This window comes from Meles meles, chromosome 11, assembly GCF_922984935.1.
Source record: "Meles meles chromosome 11, mMelMel3.1 paternal haplotype, whole genome shotgun sequence".
NCBI lineage: Eukaryota > Metazoa > Chordata > Mammalia > Carnivora > Mustelidae > Meles > Meles meles.
Genome location: NC_060076.1, coordinates 844,239 through 863,386, shown reverse-complemented (window position 1 = coordinate 863,386; position 19,148 = coordinate 844,239). Strand labels below are relative to the sequence as shown.

The 19,148-nt window shown below is 66.9% G+C and overlaps 4 protein-coding genes across 8 annotated transcripts; 3 read left to right on the top strand and 1 right to left on the bottom strand.

Moving 5' to 3' along the window:
- The first annotated feature begins 959 nt into the window (after positions 1-959).
- Positions 960-4,089, top strand: PTGDS (prostaglandin D2 synthase). The gene is made up of 7 exons (XM_046023741.1): positions 960-1,163; positions 1,835-1,974; positions 2,069-2,145; positions 2,766-2,882; positions 3,015-3,116; positions 3,630-3,655; positions 3,940-4,089. The coding sequence occupies exons 1-6, from the start codon at positions 1,050-1,052 to the stop codon at positions 3,653-3,655; spliced, it is 576 nt and encodes a 191-aa protein (XP_045879697.1). The 5' UTR covers positions 960-1,049; the 3' UTR covers positions 3,940-4,089.
- A 147-nt stretch (positions 4,090-4,236) lies between these two features.
- On the top strand, positions 4,237-7,544 carry LCNL1 (lipocalin like 1). 3 transcript variants are annotated; one of them, XM_046023744.1, is made up of 7 exons: positions 4,237-5,287; positions 5,685-5,824; positions 6,248-6,321; positions 6,428-6,538; positions 6,845-6,946; positions 7,135-7,160; positions 7,425-7,544. In XM_046023744.1, the coding sequence occupies exons 1-6, from the start codon at positions 5,189-5,191 to the stop codon at positions 7,158-7,160; spliced, it is 552 nt and encodes a 183-aa protein (XP_045879700.1). In that variant the 5' UTR covers positions 4,237-5,188; the 3' UTR covers positions 7,425-7,544. The 3 variants fall into 3 exon arrangements, with proteins under 3 accessions (XP_045879700.1, XP_045879699.1, XP_045879698.1); XM_046023743.1 differs by having other exon boundaries at positions 7,421-7,544; XM_046023742.1 differs by having other exon boundaries at positions 7,135-7,544.
- A 4,200-nt stretch (positions 7,545-11,744) lies between these two features.
- Positions 11,745-13,344, top strand: PAXX (PAXX non-homologous end joining factor). Of its 2 annotated transcripts, none has more exons than XM_046023829.1 (7): positions 11,745-11,955; positions 12,031-12,091; positions 12,343-12,392; positions 12,472-12,662; positions 12,742-12,810; positions 12,955-13,039; positions 13,147-13,344. In XM_046023829.1, the coding sequence occupies exons 1-7, from the start codon at positions 11,837-11,839 to the stop codon at positions 13,163-13,165; spliced, it is 594 nt and encodes a 197-aa protein (XP_045879785.1). In that variant the 5' UTR covers positions 11,745-11,836; the 3' UTR covers positions 13,166-13,344. The 2 variants fall into 2 exon arrangements, with proteins under 2 accessions (XP_045879785.1, XP_045879784.1); XM_046023828.1 differs by having other exon boundaries at positions 11,749-11,955; positions 13,143-13,344.
- A 141-nt stretch (positions 13,345-13,485) lies between these two features.
- On the bottom strand, positions 13,486-16,584 carry CLIC3 (chloride intracellular channel 3). Of its 2 annotated transcripts, XM_046023827.1 has the most exons (6): positions 15,885-16,583; positions 15,021-15,130; positions 14,811-14,936; positions 14,576-14,682; positions 14,323-14,498; positions 13,486-14,237 (listed from the first exon to the last, which is right to left on the bottom strand). In XM_046023827.1, exons 1-6 carry the CDS (start codon positions 15,918-15,920, stop codon positions 14,079-14,081), a joined length of 714 nt encoding a protein of 237 aa, XP_045879783.1. In that variant the 5' UTR covers positions 15,921-16,583; the 3' UTR covers positions 13,486-14,078. The 2 variants fall into 2 exon arrangements, with proteins under 2 accessions (XP_045879783.1, XP_045879782.1); XM_046023826.1 differs by having other exon boundaries at positions 13,486-14,498; positions 15,885-16,584.
- Positions 16,585-19,148: the final 2,564 nt, after the last annotated feature.

Sequence of the window (19,148 nt, the reverse complement as noted above, 5' to 3'; positions counted from 1 at the left end):
GCACGGGAACTCTCCCCTGCCTCGTTTCCCTCCCCCAGGGTGGGGGCCCAGCCTCCTCGCCTCCCCCAAGACACACACACCTCTCCTGCCTCTGCCAGCCTGGGATGACCTGGGGCTGAAGCAGAAGGACAGGGTCACCTGTGAGGGCTCAACAGGGCGCAGGACCTCAGAGACAGCCTGTCCACCCGGGGAGACCTCTGCCGGCAGGGGGACACCATCTCTGTGCAGCGGTTGACAGCCTGAGTCCCCCACGGCGCTCCCGGGCCAGACTGCCGGGCAGGACCAGTGTAACCGGAAGCTCACACAAAGGGTGGGCTTGTGCCCAAGACTGGGGGGCCCCAGGCTGAGAAGGGTACCCAGGGGGACCCCAGCCCCAGCCCCAGCAGCCGGCTGTGGGGGAAGCTGTGCCCAGCATGCCTGGCCTTCGGGCCCCACTTGGGGGGCAGAACTGGTTACCTTGGTTACTGCGGCCCAACTGGGCTGTCACCATCCAGCCCACGGGGCCTTTCAGAACCAGACTCATACAATGCAAGTCCCCCCCTCCCCAGGGTCCCTGGGCAGTGAGAGAGAATGATGGGGCTTGTGGGAGGGGTCGCAGCCCCAGGTGAGACAGACATGCTCTGAGGTCCCAGCCCCAGGTGAGACAGACATGCTCTGAGGTCCCAGGCAAGGCAGTGCCAAGACACGCACTCCCTACCCCCGGCCAGGCTGCTGGGCGGCATCTCTGGGGCCGGAGACAGGACCAGCCTCGCAGGAGCCTCCGCCCTCACTCAGCGGCAGGTGGCAGGGCCCAGGCGTGGTCAGAGCCTCTTACATAAGCAGCCCTGCGGGGGGCGAGGCTGCAGCTGGCCTCAAGCGCCCTGTCCTCCCCCAGCATCACGGCATCAGGCATCACGAGCCTCCAGTGGGCTGTCCTTGGGCCCTGGGTGGAGGCCAAGCCAGGCCCATATATAGGGGTCTCTCCAGTGGCCTCTGCTCCTCCTGCCGATTCCCTCCCTCTGCCTGCGCGGCTGGCATCACAGGCCCTGGTCACACTCGGCTCCAGGACGATGGCTGCTCTGCACACGCTGCGGAAGGGACTGGTCCTGCTGGGGGTCCTGGGGGTCCTGCAGGCGCCGGCTCAGCCCCAGGTCTCCCTGCAGCCCAACTTCCAACAGGACAAGGTGAGGGGCTCCCCTGCCCAGTCCCCCAGGCGGCACAGGGCCCCGTCAGGGAGAGGGGCGCTCTCTGGGGCCGAGCCTTCCTGGGAAGGGAGCTGAGCAGAAGCAGGAGGCTGACCAGAAGGGCTCCGGTCCCGGGCCTGCGGCCATCCGCCAACCCAGAGAGCAGAGTCGCGGCTCCCGGCCGGCAGGGAAGCACGCGCGTCCGTGAGCGCGCACATGCCACGTGCGGACACGCGCGCCACGTGCGGACACGCGCGCCTGCGCCATCCCGGCGCGTCCCCCCTCCGCCAAGCTCACGACGCCGCGGGAACAGGCGCACGTTCCACACCTGGGCCCCGGGTCACACGGCGCGAGCGCGCGACGGGGACGGCCGCCCGGACGGCCGCGCAGACCCGAGCGTCGCGCGCGCCCCGCGGCCGGCCCCGGGCAGCACGGCCCGCCCCAGCCCCTCTAGGGACGGCCCCGGCGGCCTCGGCCGCCCGCTCCCGCCCCGCAACCAGCCGGGCCGGACCGGGGGGCGGGGCGGGGCGGGGCGGGGCGGGCCGGGGGCGGGCCGGGGCGGGCCGGGGGCGGGCCGGGGCGGGGCGGGCTCCCCTCCTGCCCCACACCCCGCCGCCAGCCAGGCCCGGCCGCGAGGGTCCTGGCCGACCGGGCCGGTCCGTTCGCCGCAGTTCCTGGGGCGCTGGTTCACCTCGGGCCTCGCCTCCAACTCGAGCTGGTTCCGGGAGAAGAAGAGCGCGCTGTCCATGTGCGTGTCCGTGGTGGCCCCGACCTCAGACGGAGGCCTCAACCTCACGTCCACCTTCCTCAGGTGGGGCGGCGGGCCTGGCGCTCCCCGCCCCACGGCCACGGTCTAGGGACAGCCCCTGGCCTGACCCCTGACCCCTTCGGTGGTCTGCCTCCAGGAAAGAGCAGTGTGAGACGCGGACCCTGCTGCTGCGGCCGGCAGGACCCCCGGGCTGTTACAGCTACACCAGCCCCCGTGAGTGGGGCCCCGCTCGGCCCCCTGGGTCCAGCCCGGAGCCAGTAGTCCACGGGGGTCTGCATGCCCCTGGTCTGGCCTGGAACTGCCCAGGCTCATGTGGGGGGTCCACGAACCCTCTCTCGGGCACCGGGTCCTCCTCGAGCTGAACTCCAGGCCCCTCCGTGCCCCCCACAATGGTATTTCCTCCCGTGAAGTACACACGAGTAGCCCCCCAAGCCTCCCACTCCTCCCCAGGGTTTCCCAGCCCAGGAGAGCGGCCGGGGGCCTCTTCACTCCCCACCCCACCATTTACCCCCTTCCTTGGGGATGGCTTCCCCCTGGGAAATCTTTCCTCTTCTTCCCAGTTCTGGCGGAGGGGCTTGTGGGTGCACCGTGACCCCTAATGTTCTGATCCTGTGTGTCTGCTGACCCCCCAGATTTCTGGCTGGAGACCCTGAACCTGCAGAGTTCAGGGTTGTCTGGGCAGGAAGCTGGGCACCACCTGTCTCTCTCGGAGGGGGGTCTTGCCCGGCTCCTTCCCGCAGCCGGCCCAGGGAGAGAGCACCCCCTCCTGGGCCGGGGTGGGCCGGAGGTCTGGGACCAGGGTTCCCAACCCGGCTTCCCTCCCGGCTTCCCAGACTGGGGCAGCACCCACGACGTGTGGGTGGTGGCAACAGACTATGACAAGTTTGCGCTGCTCTACACCGCGGGCTCCAAAGGCCTCGGCCGGGACTTCCACATGGCCACCCTCTACAGTACGCACCCCACACCGGGCTCCCCGTCTGAGACGGCTGCCTGCAGCGGGGCTCGGCAGGCCGCGGGGGTGGGGCCGCCTGGGTCCTCCCCCACCAGAGGCCAGCGGCCAGCGGCTTCTCCTTCCCACGCAGGCCGCACCCAGACCCCAAGCGCTGAGATAAAGGAGAAATTTAGCACCTTTGCCAAGACCCAGGGCTTCACAGAGGACGCCATTGTTTTCCTGCCGCAGACCGGTGAGGGGGGTGGCTAATCTGATGGGGAGGGGATTAAGGTCAGATCTGAGGCAGACAGTGTCCTGATCCTGGGGGCGTGCTGCATCCGGCCAGACCGCCCACGGACCGGCACACTGTGGCCTCCGGACTGGGGGCAGCCTGTCCTCACCCCAGGCCTTGGCCTGCAGCCCCGGGGCGGGACACAGGAAGCTGCTCCTTCTGCAGGAAACCCCCTCCCACCTTCCCAGTTTCACCAGGCGGCGGCGGTCCAGGCAGGGTCCCCAGCATGGCGGGAGGCGGCCACTAGGAACAGAACCGGTGGGGGGTGCTGTCAGGGCCCTGGGCTCCCCTGAGGCAGGCGGCCTGCTGGGGCCCAGGTGGGGATAGGACTCCTCCCACCTTGGGGGAGTGTGATGGACTCAGCACTTTTGGGGGTGCTCAACTCGACCAGCTCTCCAGGGCTGCCAAGAGGGCACGGGGAAAGTGGCCCTGGCCTGGGGCACTGACCACAGTCCCTGGGGTCTTTCTTGGCAGATAAATGCGTGGAGGAGCACAAGTAGGTGAGTGTGGCCAGCTGGGGGCTGGCTTCACCCCGCGGGCCCCGCTCACACCTGCCGGCGCAGGCGTCCCCCCAGCCCCCACCCAAGGGTGGTCCCAGGCACATGGGGCTGCCCACGGGGGAGGGGCTCCACCGGGTTCACAGATGGCTGGGGGCCAGAGGAGCTGGAGGCTGGGATACAAACTGGCGGGGTTGATGGGAAGGGGGTTCCTGGAGAGGCTCCGCTGTGGCCAGGGAGCGGGGGCAGTATGGCCTGCCCCACCCACTGGCCCCTCTCTCTGTCAGGTGACCCCGGCCCTCAGGACCTGGCCATCCTGCCCTCCTCTGCTCTTTCCTCCAAGACCCCCGAGCCCCCAGCCCTGGCTCCTCCCAGCCCCCACCTTTGTGCCCTCTGGCTCTGTCCTGGCTTTGACAATAAACTCCGGAAGCAAATCAGCATCGAGCTCTTGCCCGTCTGTCCTGCCCGTCGGTCCTGCAGTCCTCGCTGCCCGCGGCCTGGCTCTGGCCCTCTCCCTGCAGACCTGACCACACCCCACTCACTTTGGGCCTCAGTTTCCCTCCCACGCCCGAGAGTCTCTGAGCCTGGCTCTTCATGGCAGCCCCGAGGGGTGGGCAAGGGGCCGCTGGTGTTTGTTCCCGGTGGGCTGGGTCGGAAGCCGGGAGCGGCCGGGTCGCGGCCTCCTCAGTGCCCCGTGGCTCCGACCTCGCCACAGCCCCTCCCACCAGCTGCGTCTGGGCTGGGCCGTCCCCTCCTACACCCTGGACAGCTGCCCCCTCACTCGAGTCTGGAGAGGCCTGAGGTCCCGGGGAGCTTTGCACTCGCCGGGTTTTGGAAGGTGTGGGGTCAGTACCTCAGACTGGGCGGAGATCAGGGACCCAGAGGACAGAGAGGAAGGTGGCCTCCTTGTCCGCACCCCCACACTGGGATGCGCTGACTGAGCTGATGACCGGACACCCTCACGTCCCCTCCAGCCACACGGTGCCTCCCGTCCTCTGTTGTCCAGCCCCGCACTTTCACCAGACCCCCGGCGCCAAAGCCACCCCTGCGCCCCAGAGCACGGCCTCCCTGGCCAGCCCTGCCCTGCCCTGCGCCCTCCTGGTTCACAGAGGGCAGCAGCCCCCGCATCCCGCCCCCCAGTGCCCCCCGCCCCGGCAGACTTCAGCCAGGCCCTGCAGAGGCGCCAAGAGTTGCGAGGCTCAGAGATGAGGGTGAGAGCTTCTTGGCAGGCTTCCTGGAGGAGGGCGACTGGGTGTGTGTCCGAGCGGAGAGCTGGGGGCAGACATCTCAGAAAACCTGTCAGGAGGTCTCCCCCGACCTGGCCGGATCTGAAGTGTCAGGAGGGAAGGCCACCGGGGGTGGGCGGGGCTCTGAGCGCCCACTGGGCCAGGGCGCTGCGGGGCACAACCCGATCCCCGCCTAATCTCAGTGGGCTTGGTCCTGGGCCAGCAGGCCGGCCCCGCAGGGCATTCAGGGGTCATAAAGCCTGAGCCGCAGAGGCCACCTCAGCTGTCCTGCTAAGAGCCATCCGCCACGATGCTGCACCTGCTGGTGACCGGCTGGGTCTTCATCCTGCTCGGGGTGTCGCCTGGCCAGGCCGAGGTCCCCATCCAGCCCAACTTTGACGCCAGCCAGGTGGGCCCAGGCACCCCCACACCAGACCCCTCCCCTTCTCCTCAGGGTTGACCACCCTGGCTTCTCCGTCCAGGTCCAGGGGCCAGCATTTTCCCCAGAGAGGCTGGAGGACGGAGGAGCCCAAGCCTGCCCCCACTCTCTGGCCCAGGCTCAGCTCAAACTGGGGGGGGGGGGCAGGGGAGAGAGCCCCATCCACCTGCCCCGTCAGCGGGGGGCGGGCCAGGCGGGGGAGGACAGCAGCCCCTCGGGCCTGTTTGTGGCTCGGTCTGTGGCTCGTGCCCACCACCACTCCCGAGGCCCCACATCAGGACGAGCGGCAGCTCCCAGCTGCCGTGCTGGGTCAGAGTTGAGGTGGGCGTAGGGCTGTCCCCCAGCTCTCCCTGCGCCCTTCCTGTAGTTCCAGGGCACCTGGTATGTGGTCGGGGTGGCATCGGATGACCAGGGCTTCCTAGACTCCAAGGACAACCTGAAGATGCCCGTGGTCTTGGTGACCCCCTTGGCGAACGGTGACCTGGCCCTCAAGTTTGGGTACTCTACGTAAGTGACCCCATAGCCCCGCTTCAGCCTGGACCTTAGATTTGGCCACTGTGAGGCCAGAGGTGACCCGCCTGGGACCAGAGGCGTCCCCAACTCCGTAGGAACTCGGACCCAGGCCCCCCGCACAGTCCGGTATTGGGCTCAGATTCCTGTGCCCGTGTCCCAGCCACAGAGGAGTCCCGTCCCTGTGTCTGCGTGTGGGAGTCTGCTGGGGAGACCCTGCATCTCCTGGCAGTAGGTCCGGCCCCCAGTCCCTGGGAGGGTCTCTCACCTCTGAGCACAGGGCAAGGGGGGCCTCGGGGTGCCGGGCGGCCTGAGCAGCGGCTGACCCTGCGTGGTCAGCAACGCCCAAGGTGTGGCCCTTTGCGATGCCTTCGGGGAGCATCTTCGGGGCGCTCAGACGCCGTGGTTCCTCCCCCCCAGGCCTGATGGCGGGTGCCAGAAGGTGGACACGACCTTCACTAAGGGTGCTGTGGACGGGCAGTTCAGCAACAAGGGTGAGAGGGGGGTGAGGCCCGGGAGGGCTCGGGGGCGTGGGGACGTGGGGACGTGGGGGCGGGAACCCCCCCCAGGCGGCAGGCTCAGCCGGCTCTTGCCCTCCAGCCTTGGCGCAGACGGACATCCGTGTGGTGTCCACCGACTACGAGCATTTCGCGGTGCTGTACGTGGAGACGCAGAAGGAGGGCGTCAGGAGCGTCTGGCTGCAGCTCTACGGTGGGCAGCCCGGCCCGGGGGTGCTCCTAGCACCTGGGTGTCCCCACTGGTCCCCAGGCACAGGCCTCTCCTCTAGGAGACCTGCACCCAAGGCTGGCGGGGACTGTTGTCCACATTCCAGCAAGTTCCAGCTCCACGCAGGGGGAGCTGCTGTCCTCCAGCGTCTCCTTGGGACCCCATGTCTGTGGCAGAGGGCTCCGGACCCCTCCCCCCCGCTCCTCCTCCCTGCCCCCCCCCCGCCCCATCCTCCTCTAGACCCGCCCCACCCCCGCCGACACCTCCGCTTACCGATGCCCCCACTCGCAGCCCGCACCCCGCAGCTGTTTCCCGAGGGTGCCCAGAAGATGCAGCAGCTGGCACCCCAAGTAGGCCTGAACCCCAGCCAGGGTGCCCTGCTGCCCTCGTCAGGTGAGAGCCACCCCCAGGCCGGCTCAGGGCTGTGGGAGACCCCAGACTCCGACCGGGAGGGCCAGATGGCACCTTCCAGACGGTGCTGGCGCACAGGCTGCGAGGCTTGGTTACTCAGGGAGGGTTGGGGGCCTCCCCCCTGGGGCAGGGTCTCTGGCTGGTTCCTCAGGCCCCACTCTCTCCCACAGACCAGTGTGCTGGCGCCTTCTCCTAGGTGAGTACCCAGGGGCAGGCCTGGACACCCCTCCCCAGACCGTGCAGTGCCCCGTGCCCCACGCCCCAGGGTCCCTCCTGGCCAAAGCCTGCACAGTGGCGTCCTCCTGGGAACAAGCTGGGACCATCCCATGGGACCAAGGGGGGAAGCAAGCAGCAGTGGGGAGGAACAGAGTGAGGCCCTCCGCCCGGGCCCAGGCAGGGCAGGAGGAGGCAAGAAGACGGTGCTCACCCCACTCCGCCTGCTCTCTTGTTTGCAAGGAAGGATCCGGCCCAGGAGCGCCCACCGTGGGGGGCCCACGCTCCGCAGGCTGGGCCTTCCCCAGAGAGCGCACACCACTTCTCTCTGCCGTCCCTTCCCCGGCACAATAAATCACCTCCTGAAGCCCATGGCTGTGCGTTTCTTTCACGGGGTTCTGGGACCAGGGAGGGACGCCCTGCTCGGCTGGCGTGGGCCGGTGCTTAGCCCCGGGAGGAGCTTGGGCTCTGCTGCGAGGAAAGTTTACGCAGACGCACAGGGACACCGCGGGGCCTTCCTGCCACTCGCCAACCCCCCACCCTGGACTGGGGTGTGGCCCTTGCTCAGCGGCCCAGAGCTCCCACGGGCACCGTCCTTAAGGATCTGCCTCTGGCTCAGGTCAGGATCCCAGGGTGCTGGGATCGATCCCCGCGTCGGGCTCCCTGCACCGCAGGAAGCCTGCTTCTCCCTCTGCGGCGCCCCTGCTTGTGTTCCTGCTTTCACTGTCTCTCTCTCTGACAAATAAATAAATAATATCTTAAAAAAATGAAATAAAACCTCGGCCCTGTCCTGCCAGATTTGCTGCCTTAATTGGGGCCTGTCTGGGCTAGGATGTTGCAGGCATGAAGAGCCCCCACACCCTGAGAGCCCCTAACAGCGTCCTCCACACCTGCACCCGACACCTGGCTCCGGCCCGTGCCTTGCTGCCCTGACCCACACACTAGCCTCTGACCCCCCATGGACGCTTCGAGGCAGGGGCCTCCCCCTGTCTCCTCCCGGCCCCGGCTTGACCCCAGTCTGGAACTGAAGCCCTGGGGGTCAGGACGACTGTGTGGAGGGTCCAGAGACCCAGCCCCCGCCCACACGTGTGACCTGTGAGCTCACCCACCCACCCCTCCTCCCCACTCTTGGGCAAGGTGCCATCTGGCCACCTAGAGGGGCGTCTGCTGGGAGATGCCGTCGGAGCTCCAGGAGACACATCAGTGGGCCGGTCGGTTGCCATTTGGCTTCCATGGGGACAGGAGAAGAAGGGGCGAGGACGCCAGGGCAGCCCCACAAGGGTTTGAAGTGGAGAGGCAGGGCTGCTTGCTCTCCTGGGGAGTAGTTTGGGAAGTCTCGCCACCAGCCTCTGCACTCCCAGTAGGCTCTGGTCCCCTGTCCTCCCCCACTGATCCCTCCTGGGAAGGATCTGGAGTGGGGAGAGGCAAATTGTCCCTCATGGCCTTCTGGACACCCTTTCCTCGGAGAGAGGCTCCGCTCTGGGGTGGGGCAGCCCCACGGGGCCTCTGGATCCCAGGAGGGCTGCCCCCCTCCCCCGCCCCGCCCTGCACCTGCAGACCCGCGGGGGCTCATGGTCCCGCCCTGCAGCACCTGCTCACACCGCACGGGGGCAGCCCTCAGCCGGTTCTCCGCCCCGAAGCCGGGGGTCTCACTGATAGGAAAGGCTGAAGTCCTTCGCTGGCCAAGAAGGCTGTCCCCCACTGACCTCCTCTGACCCCACCACCCACCCTCTTCCCTTCAGCCCCGCTGACCAGCTTGTGTTCCTTGAACAAGCGGGTCCCGAGTGGGCCAGAGCCGAGATGCCTGTGGCTCCTGCCTGCGTCTCCTCCCAGCTCTCGGCTCGGTCAGCTCGCTCTGCCCTGCTGAGATCTTTTGTTCAAATGCCACCTGTGTGCCCCTCCTGAGCCCTCTGGGACCCCAAGCCCTGGCTGCCCTGCCCCCGGCACTGTGGCTGGAGCCTTCCTAGCCGCGTCCCTGGCCCAGCTGCCTCGTGCCCACGCCCGCGCTCAGTCGGCCCTGGGGAGGCCTGAGGGCTGAAGACCCGGCTATCCGGCACGTGGTCCAGATATTTGTGTAATTTTTTAAACCCAGGTTTTTTGGTTTTCTGTTCACGTTTTGCAACGACTCCCTGCTTCTGGTCTTGAACTGGTTCCCTGGGGCTCCTGTGACAAATGTTCACAAACTTGGTGGCTTAAAACCTAACATTTACCTTCTCATGGTTCTGGAGGCCAGAATCAGGTTCCCTGGGCCGAGGTCGCAGGGTGGGCAGGGCCACACCCCCACTAAGGCTGGGGCAGGGGAGGGGGCGCCTTCTTGCCTGTTCTACCCCCAGGTGGCGGCCGCCGCCCGAATGGTAGCTGCGTCAGCCAGGCCTCTGGCCCCCTGACCGCACTGCCTTCTCTTCTTGGTGAAACCTCCCTCCGCCTCTCTCGTAAGGACACCGGGGACGGCATTCAGATGCGCCAGGAAAACTCCCATCTCAAGATCCATGCCCACAACTGCACGAGCCCCTTCTCCATTCCAGCTGACACGGACGGGTTGTCATTCAGCCTGCCCCGTTCATCTGGAAACACTGTCCAGGCCCCAAGCACTGTGCCTGGAGGGGCTGATGTTTCAAGCCGTCCTCGGGGCTGGGGGCCGCACGCGTACATCCCTGGGGACGGTCCCCTGCTGGAGGCTGGGCACACGGCAGCCTCCGCTATCTCCATCCCAGCGAACAGAGCAGAGCAGCGGCCCCTCCCCGCGGTCTCAGGGAACGCTGTTTCCACACTGGCCACCTGCAGCTTTCAGCCGTGATCCCTCCTTCCCTCGCCGGAGCTCTCCCCTGCTCTCTGAGCCCCTGGCCCAGGGTCCACCAGCTCTGCGCAGAGGCACTCGGCAGCCCTCTGCTACTCTTCCTGTCCCCCAGCCTGCACCCCTACCGCCCTCAGCGGCCCCTCACGGTGCTCAACACAGGCTCTGTACACATAAATCCATGTGGCACTCCCCACCCCACCCCTGCGTACGCGCTCCTGCTGCTCCCCACTCTGCACTCCTTCCTCCGCAGTATTTACTATCTCTGCCAAGCAGGGTCGGAGCTCGGGCGATGCTGTGGCAAGTGAAACAGACAGCAAGGCCTGCCCTGTGGACCTCTGGGGGAACTGGCCAATAGGCAGGAGAGAGAAATGCATTCGTGGCCTACTGCTGAATAACAAATCACCCCCAAATTCGGTGGCCTAAAACAAACCAGCGTCTATCATCCCACCAGTTTCTGAGGGTCGGGAACCTGGTCCTGGTGTTCTGGGGCCTCTGGCCCACGATTTCTCAGGATGCTGCTGTCCAGCCACTGGCGGGGGCTGCGTGCCCCTCGGAAGGCTCCCCTGGGAGGGGGTCTGCGTGGCAGCTCCCTCAGGAACCCTTGCCGGGCCTTGGTCCTTTGCCACATGGGCATGTCCCCAGAGCTGCCACATGTCACGGTGAGCAACTCCGAGAGGGAGAAGGACAGCCCACCACTTCTGGCGCATTCTGCTGGCTGGAAGCAAGTTACTGAACACAGCCCACACTCAGGGGCCAATCCGTGAAGGCTGGAACACGGAGGAGGCATGGTTGGGGCCATCTTAGAGGCCGCGGCACAGTGCGGAAACCAGAATAGACTGTGTGTGGGGACAAGTCTGGAAAAGGAGTACATGAAACAGGAGAGAGCACGGGAGATGCTGGGTGGGCTGTGGACCTCCATGTAAGGCGGCAAGGGAAGGCCCCGCTGAGAAGGAGACCTTGACTGAAGACCTGAGGGGAGCGTGTGAGTCTGGGGGAGGGTGTGCCAGGAGCCGGAGGGTGTCGGCCAGGGCAAGGCCAGGGCGGGGCCAGGCTGGGCTGCAGGCCTGCAGGGGACGCACCAGCATGGCCTCAACACACCCCAGCCACCCTGCGGCCACCAGGGTGCACCGTCGCCCTCTTGCAGAGCGGGGGCAGGCCTGTGCGGTGTTCGCTGCGGGCCTTCCTCCACGCGGGCTCCCTCCGCCGCGATCCCCTCTCCTGGCGCGCACGGCCCCCCCTCGTCCAGGTCACGGCTCAGACGGCTCAAACCGCTAGGTTCCTGTGTTTATTATTTGTCGTCCCGTTAGATCTCACAAGCCCAGGCGACCGGAGACCTTGTCCGCGGGTGAAGGTGTGCCCGAGGCCGAGGACGCCGGGCACGAGAGGGGCCGGGCGAAGGCGGGGAACGGGCGGGTCGCGAGCTTCATTCCCTGAGCACCGGGCCGGCGCGCGGCTTGCCGGGTCTCCAGGCGACGTGAGACACATCGGCGAGGGCCGGTGTGGACCGCACGGCCGGGCTGTAGCGCAACCCCGGGAACCCCGGACGCGGCGGGGCGGCGGGCGCGCAGCCCCGGGGGGCGGGGCGGCGGGCGGAGGACCCCCCCCCCCGCGGGCCTGGGAACCCCGCCCCGCCCCGAGCGCCCCGCCCCAGGCTCGCAGGCCCCGCCCCGCGCCCTAAGCTGGGTCGGCCGCGCCCCCCGCCCCGCGCGGTTCCGGGGCTCGGGGCGGGGCCAGGGCCGTCAGCCCCGCCCCGCGCAGGCCCGGTGGGCCCCGCTCGCGCCCCGCCCCCCGTTCCGGAGCCGGGCTCCCGCGCTGCTCTAGGCCTGCGGGCGCGCGGGCGGCCCTCCGCTCGCCGTGGAGCCATGGTGCCGCCGCTGTCTCCGCCCCTTTGCACGCTGCCACCGGGCCCCGGGCCCGCGCGCTTCGTGTGCTTTTGCGAGGGGGACGGAGAGGACGGAGGCCCCGGCGGCTTCAACCTCTAGTGAGTGGCGGCGCGCGGGCGCTGGGGGCGCGGACAGCTCGGGACAGGCCGGTCTGACAGCCGCTCCCCCCGCAGTGTGACGGACGCCGCGGAGCTATGGAGCACCTGCTTCACGGCGGACAGCCTGGCGGCCCTCGTGGGTAGCGGGGCTCCCGGACGGGCCGGAAGCCCCCAGCACCCCCAACTGCAGCGTGGACCACCTAGGAGATGGAGGGGGGCGGCCTGGGATCCCCCGGGGTGGGGGGAGGCGGGTCTGGACACCCTTCCCCGAGCTCTGGAGCTGTAGGCCCAAGATTGGCCTGGCGTCCCGGGGTGGCTCTGGGTCAGGCAGCTTTGGGGTGGTTCCAGGGTCTTGGGCAGCTGGTGACCAGCCCCTGTGCCCTGTAGAAAGCCCGTTTTGGCCTGAGCGCGGCTGAGGATATCACTTCCCGGTTCAGGTGAGACCCTGGGCAGGGAGGAAGGGCGGGTGTGGAGCAAGGGGTGTGGACTCAGCACTCAGCACCGCTCCTTTCCTAGGGCAGCCTGTGAGCAGCGAGCTCTGACTTTCGTCCTGCAGGAGGACCGAGCGTGCCTCACCCTTTCAGGGGGGCCCTCAGCGTTGGATTTTGAGCTCTCCAAGGTGCCGGGCCCAGAGGCAGCCTCCAGGTTGCAGGCGCTGACCCTGAGGCTGGCAGACCAAGTGTGCACCTTGACGAGGCAGCTGGCAGGTGCGGCAGGGGGCTGTGCCCAGAGTCTTCCCTGGGCCCCGCCCCCGCTCGCGCCCGCACTCTTGGCTTTCTTCCCCAGCTGCGGAGGTGACAGCTGCCAGCCCCAGAAAGAGCCCTTGTGTGGGGGGGCCTCAGCTCTTCTTACCAGGTAAGGCCTGTGACCCGTGGCTTTGGCTGGGGCTGTGTTCTTCCCCAGAACAAGAGTCCAGCTCCAGAGGATGCGTCAGGAGGAGGGGCTGCGGCCCTGGCACGGGACTGGACTCAGGACCCCCTCCTGTCCTGTTTGCCTCAGACCCAGATCCTCAGAGAGGCGGCCCTGGACTCGGGGTCAGGAGGCGGTGTCCAGGAGAGTCCCTCATCAACCCCGGCTTCAAGAGGTACTCAGCCGCTTGGCCACCTGTCCCTCCCTCCTGTGCCGGAGGCGCTGCTGTACGCCCCGCCCCCCCAAACACCACAGCGTCACTTCCACTTCTCTCCTAGTAAGAGACCGGCCGGTGGTGTAGACTTTGAGAGCCCCTGAGCGTGCAGCAGAGTGTGATCCCGCCAGCACTCTGCCTGTGAGGTGGGGACAGCCTCCGAGAGCCGTCTGCGCGCGCCCGTCCTGCCGGAGGGTGGGCACACCTGCTCCTCACACCCCTTCTCCGTGGAATAAATGCTTCCTCGCAGGGAGGAACCGGCCACACTCTGGCTCCTGGGGGCTGGCTGGGGAAAGGGGCCAGAGATCTCCCTGGGACCTGGGACGTGGCGCGTGGCGGGGCAGCAGTAAGCTGTAGGCTGTTGCAGCAGCCTTCACACTCCCCGGGGCAGGGAGGGGCGGGCGTCCCTAGCTCTCTGGGCTCACCCCGCTGCCCCTGCCTGGTCTGCATAGGAGCCAAGGGCCTGGAAGGCAGGGCAGGGCTCCTCAAGGCTGGAACCCGGTGGCCAACTCCTCCAGGCGCACACACTTCTTCCAGACCCCACCCGACAGGGCCGGGCCTCGGGTGTCGCACACTGCACGCACACTAGGCCCTGTGGAAGTCGAGGGGGGCCTGCTCCCTGGGGCAGGGCTGAGGAATGTGGGCTGGCCCCACCCACTGGCCTGGAGCCCCTAGGTGCCCAAGCTGGGCTCCTGGTCCCCACCCTCCTTGGCCATCCTGCTGCCGCACCCTGGCCTGACTGGTTTGGGAGCCCAATCCAGTCCCCTGCCACCCCTGATAGGGTGAGTGGAGGGCTGGGCAGAACCACCCACTGGGTTCTCTGCCCCTGTCCTTCTGGGCTATCAGGTGGAGCTGTGGGATCGTGGTGGAGGTTTGGGGGTGGCAGAAATCGAGAGCCCTCTGGTCCCTCGGAGGTCAGGACACGTTCCCTGGGGCACAGGTGCCTTTATGGGGCTGTAGGAGAGGGGGCAGGCGGTGGTGGGAGACGGCTGGGGAGGGGTTAGCGGGGGCGCACCGCCGTCTGGTAGGCCGCCAGGATCTCAGCGCTGGATGGACACGTGTACTTGAACTCCTTCACTTGCCGCGCGTTGTCCAGGTAACGGCGGACGCCTCGCAGCTCGGCCGGTATGGGCGCCCGGCGGAAGTGCGTGCACACCGTCTGCGGGCGAGGGGCGCAACGAGGTCAGAGCCTTGTGGAGCGCGCGCCCCGCACCCTGGGCCCCGCGCCCCGCGCGGCCACTCACGTCCACGATGTGCAGCTTGGGCAGCAGGCTGCAGTCAGCCAGCGTGAGCTGGTCGCCGTCCAGGAAGCGGCGGCGCGATTCCCGGAGCTCGGGTTCCCGCGCGCGCTCGTGCCCCAGGGGCGTGCTCAGGTAGCCGTCCAGCCTGGTGAGCGCTCGCAGCAGCATCTGGTACAGGGCTGGGGGGTGGGGCGCAGTGAGGTCCGGACCTGGGCCAACTCCCCCCACCCTCGCCAGGCCTCCAGAGCCGCCTCACCATCGTCCTGCGTGGGCACCGGGTTCTTGATGAAGGCTGAGAACCTGTGAAAGACGTCGTTGCCCGCCGTGGTGGACTCCCCGTAGCGGGGCGCCAGGCTGGGGAATCTACGCGGAAGAAGGGGACCTCTGGTCAGACCCTCTTGCTGCACACCCTTCCCCACGAGACTCGCGGCGTTCTTCCTGGGCTTCTCCCTGGGGGGCCCCATACCACCCCCCAGGCCCGGAGCCCTCACTCGGGGGGCCCCAACGTCTCCTCCAGAAACTCCTCGATCTGCAGTGTGTCTGTTTTGGCGTCGCCGTCGTAGAGAAGGATGGGCAGCTGCGAGCCAGGGGCAAAGTCCTTAAGCACATCCAGGGACCTGTGGGCATGAGGCAGCGGGAGAAGCGGGTGGTCAGGAGGGCCAGAGACCAGGGAACGGCCCCCGTGGAGGCGGGGGGCTCACCTGCGAGTGTCCACAGTGGTCAGGGTGAAGGGCACGCCCTTGAGAAGCAGGAGCATGAAGAGCCGCTGGCAAGAAGGGCAGGGTCCCACGCTTTCGCCGTCTTCGCTGGCCTGGGGTGCGGGCAGCAGAGGAACAGGCTGAGAGCAGACCTCAGAATTCCGCCAGAGAGGGCCCTGCCTCCCACTGCCAAGAGCCTGGAATGATCTGGGGCTCCAGCTTGGTTGGGCACAGCCTGGACAAGTGGTGGCTGAGAGCCCTTGACTGGGTCCCTGGGAGGTGGCAAGGGGCACGGGGACCTGGGGTGGGACCCAAGTTCTGGAGCTCAGCCCGTCCACCCTTCAACACCTGGGGCTCTGGCCCTGCAGGCGGGTCACAGGGGTGGGGTGGGCCAGTGAGCTGTTTTCTGAGTGATTCATCTGCCAAACTGGACCCTGGCTGTAGGCTGGTAGGCCTGTCCCCTACCGTGACGGTGGGGAGGAGGCCAGGCTCTGGCAGCCCCTGTACAGGGATCCACAGATCTGGACAGTGGCGTGAGCATCCGGGGCTCAGCTGGCCCAGACCCCTCCCGCTGCACTGACCTCAAGCTCCACGTGGGCCTGGCCTCCAGCGGCCTGATGGTTACTTCCCCACCGAGGGGCTTTTTCTCCAGAAGGGTTGGGCTGGGTCCAGGAGCTGAGGCTGGGAGTTGGCGCCCCCCATGCCCTTGGGGACAGCTCACTGGGTTCCCCCCCCCTTTCTAAGTCTCTGTAGAGCTACGCGAGCCCACTCCCAGGGAGAGGGTGCAGACCCTCTGCCTGCCCCAGAAAGCAGAGCCCCCCACAGAACACACTCATCCCAGAGGCTGCCCTCCCGGCCCAGGGGCACCTTGACAAACAGCTGGAGCTTGGCAGTCTCCGCCATGGCTGGGAGCAGCGGCGGCAGCAGGGGCGGCGGCGCTGGCGAGAGCGGGGCAGGGGTGGGGGCCTGGAGAGTCCTTTAAGACTCCCGGGGTGCCCCGCCCTCCCCCGTCCAGGGCCCGCCCTGACGAGTCACCCATGCAGGTGGTTGGTGCTGAGTCCAAGCATGAGGGCGTGACTGTGGGGTGCTGAGTGCGCAGGGTTGTGTGGGATGGAGGCGGAGACCTCGGCCTCGGAGGCTAGGAGAGAAGGTGCCAGCCCGGGAGGAGGGCGGCTGGGGATCAGACTCACTCCTGCCCTGACCTGCGCAGCCCTCCTGTTGTCTGCCGCGCTTCCCTCCAGAAAGCTGGGGAGCGCGTCAGAGAAACAGATGAACAGCCGGGCCCCAGCCTCAGTTTCCCAGTCTGACTACCTGCTGGAACGGGACGCCCCTCCCATCACTGGGTTGGGTCTGGCAGAGCCCCGCCCCCCAGGCCAGCCCACGTTCCAGGGGAGCTGCGGGCCTGCTCAGGTGTCCCAGGTCAGCCAACCCCACACCTCCTGCCCTCCCAGTGGGGTTCCAGGCAGGCTTTCCTGCCCCCCCTCCGCCTCCCCTTCCTCCTCCTCCTTTCTTCTTCTTCAAGATTGTATTTGACAGAGAGGGCGTGAGCACGAGCAGGGGGAGCAGCAGAGGGAGAGGAGAAGCAGACTCCCCACTGAGCAGGGAGCCCAACCCGGGGCTCCATCCCAGGACCCTGGGGCCGCGACTGGAGCCGAAGGCAGACGCCCAAGCGCCTGAGCCCCAGCCCTTCCCCTTCTTAACGTTTCAACAGAAGCTCGGGAGGTGTAGAAGCCACAAGCTCCCGCCTGCCCTGCCATTGGCTGGACGGAACCCCCGAGGACACGTGTGCGCACACCCCGAGCCGGCTGCGCCCCAGTCAGGCCCGCCCCCGACGCAGTCCGGGGGCGTGTCCCGAGGGAGGGGCCCGAGAAGGCTCCGCCCCCAGGTGGCGGAGCTGGGGATCTGCCCGCCCCTTTGGCTCCTCCCGCAGGGCCTCTCCGGGACCCCGCGGGGTTCAGGGCTCGCAGACAGCCTGGTGCTGACCCTGCAGGCGAGCTGGGCACTGGCTCCCTTCCGGGGAGTATTTCTGCTGTCGGCCTGCTCATCAGCTACCCCGGGGCACGCGCCACAGCCCCAGGGAAGGGCCCAAGACCCCCCACAGCCGCAGGTGCTCACCAGCCTTCCCGTGGCTATTTCTGTGTGTATAAAAATACCCTTAGGCATCTGTAGAAACAGTCGTGAAACGGACCAGTGACCAGGTGGTTCAGAGAAAAGATCTACCAACACAGGATGTGTGGGAGTGCGTCTCACTTCACACTTATTTCAAGAGACAAAGTGGGACAAGCCTGGGTTCGGGCCTGCAGTGAGCAGGTGTGCGGAGCGGGGGTGTGAGCGCGCATTGCTGGGCCGCCGTTGGCTGGCAAAACTGCCCAGACGGCTCAGCCCCGGCAATCAGCCCATAAGTGTCCCGGTAAATGCACTCGGGACATATAAACAGATCCAAGCGGGGCGCCTGGGTGGCTCAGTGGGTTAAAGCCTCTGCCTTCGGCTCAGGTCATGGTCCCAGGATCCTGGAATCGAGTCCTGCATCGGGCTCTCTGCTCAGCGGGGAGCCTGCTTCCTCCTCTCTCTCTCTGCCTGCCTTTCTGCCTACCTGTGATCTCTGTCTGTCAAGTAAATAAATAAAATCTTTTAAAAAAATAAAATTAGATAAACAGATCCATGCCGTCCCCTGGGTGGCAAGCCCCCCCCCCCCATCTGTGGGAGAGTTCTGGTAGGTTCACAGGAGAGGACAGAGCAAGGGAGCCTCTCTGGTCTCAGGTTGGGTGGTGTTGTGGCTGAATTGTGCCCCTGACCTTCACGGTGGAAGTCCTAGCCCCCAGCGCCTCAGAATGTGACGGTAGGACACGGAGCCTTTACAGAAGTCCTCATGTTGGAATGAGGTCATCAGGAGGGCCCTACCCCAATCAGACTGTGTCTTTGTAAACGGGAGATTTGGGCGCAGACACACATGGTGGGGGGCTGCCGCGTGACAACGGGGGCAGAGACCAGGGCGGTAGACAAAGCCAGGAACACAGAGGGTTGTCGGCAAACCACCGGCAGCTGGGAGAGCGTGGACCAGACCCTCACCCATAGCCTCAGAAGGAATCAGCCCTGCCCACACCTTGGTCGGGCACCATGGGCCTCCAGACGGTGAGGAACACGCTCCTGCCATTTTACGGGCCCAGTGTGGTAAATCACAGCTGCCGTAGCCCAAGGCCGGGGACAGAGCAAGCCGAGCCAGCTGTCAGTACGTGTCCGCGGGGTCTGCTCCCAGCCTTCCGTGGAAAGCCAAGAGGATGTCCTCAGGCCCGTTTGGATTTCCTACTGTGACTTCACGAGCCATGTTTTTAAGTCAATGAGACCAGAAGCTCCCAGTCACCAACCTTAACTGGCCCGGAAGCTACACCAGGGCCCCGAACAAACCTGCCACCCCGCACCCCTGCATCCACAGAGCGGCCCCCGGAGGGCCGCGGGTCTGGGGCTTCTCACGCCCTTCGCTTCCTCACGGCCTCGCAGTCCCAGGAGCTGCCGGCCCGGGCCCCATCCACGCGGCGGCAATGCTCCTCCCCGGAGGCCCTGGCTGCCGGCCCTTCCCAGCAACGTGTCAGCCTTCCGTTCCAGAGACACAGACTTGCAGGGGGACGGGGAGGGGGCCCTGGGACGGCAGTGGGGTCCTGGCGGGAGCGTGGACAGGTGTTTTCCGGCTCTGCCCGCTGAGAGAGCCAAGGGAACGCACCCGGAGTGCAGACGGGAGTCCCAAATACCATTCCGCCCCGGGGGAACCAGGACTCCTCGGGAACAGCCGAACCCAGAGGTGGGGCAGGGAGACACAGAGCAGACCTGGACATGGTAACGGAGAAGTCTCCAATTAAGTGTTCTGGGCAGGTCAAAAGGACACAGAAGCCACCATGGAGGGTTCCCACTGGCTGAATCCAGGTAGTTTGTGTGTAAAAATGACAGCAATGGAATCGGACTCTCACATGTGATTGAAACAGTAAATATTAAGTGTATTTTCCCACAATAAATAAATCTTCACGGGGCGCCTGGGGGGCTCAGTCAGTGAAGCCTCTGCCTTCGGCTCAGGTCATGATCCCGGGGTCCTGGGATGGAGCCCCGCGTCGAGATCCCTACTCTGCAGGGGGTCTGCTT

Excerpts from the sequence above, each read along its gene's own strand:
- LCNL1 (XM_046023744.1), top strand. The coding sequence starts at position 5,189 with ATGCTGCACCTGCTGGTGACCGGCTGGGTCTTCATCCTGCTCGGGGTG. Across the intron at positions 6,322-6,427 it reads CGGGCAGTTCAGCAACAAGG|CCTTGGCGCAGACGGACATC; the intron begins GTGAGAGGGGGG and ends CTTGCCCTCCAG. Across the intron at positions 6,947-7,134 it reads TGCCCTGCTGCCCTCGTCAG|ACCAGTGTGCTGGCGCCTTC; the intron begins GTGAGAGCCACC and ends TCTCTCCCACAG.
- CLIC3 (XM_046023826.1), bottom strand. The coding sequence starts at position 15,920 with ATGGCGGAGACTGCCAAGCTCCAGCTGTTTGTCAAG. Across the intron at positions 15,131-15,884 it reads AGCTCCAGCTGTTTGTCAAG|GCCAGCGAAGACGGCGAAAG; the intron begins GTGCCCCTGGGC and ends CCCGCACCCCAG. Across the intron at positions 14,683-14,810 it reads GAGACGTTGGGGCCCCCCGA|ATTCCCCAGCCTGGCGCCCC; the intron begins GTGAGGGCTCCG and ends TCTTCCGCGTAG.
- PAXX (XM_046023828.1), top strand. The coding sequence starts at position 11,837 with ATGGTGCCGCCGCTGTCTCCGCCCCTTTGCACGCTGCCACCGGGCCCC. Across the intron at positions 12,092-12,342 it reads CGGACAGCCTGGCGGCCCTC|AAAGCCCGTTTTGGCCTGAG; the intron begins GTGGGTAGCGGG and ends TGTGCCCTGTAG. Across the intron at positions 12,811-12,954 it reads GCCTCAGCTCTTCTTACCAG|ACCCAGATCCTCAGAGAGGC; the intron begins GTAAGGCCTGTG and ends TGTTTGCCTCAG.
- PTGDS (XM_046023741.1), top strand. The coding sequence starts at position 1,050 with ATGGCTGCTCTGCACACGCTGCGGAAGGGACTGGTCCTGCTGGGGGTC. Across the intron at positions 1,164-1,834 it reads CCAACTTCCAACAGGACAAG|TTCCTGGGGCGCTGGTTCAC; the intron begins GTGAGGGGCTCC and ends CGTTCGCCGCAG. Across the intron at positions 2,883-3,014 it reads CCACATGGCCACCCTCTACA|GCCGCACCCAGACCCCAAGC; the intron begins GTACGCACCCCA and ends CTTCCCACGCAG.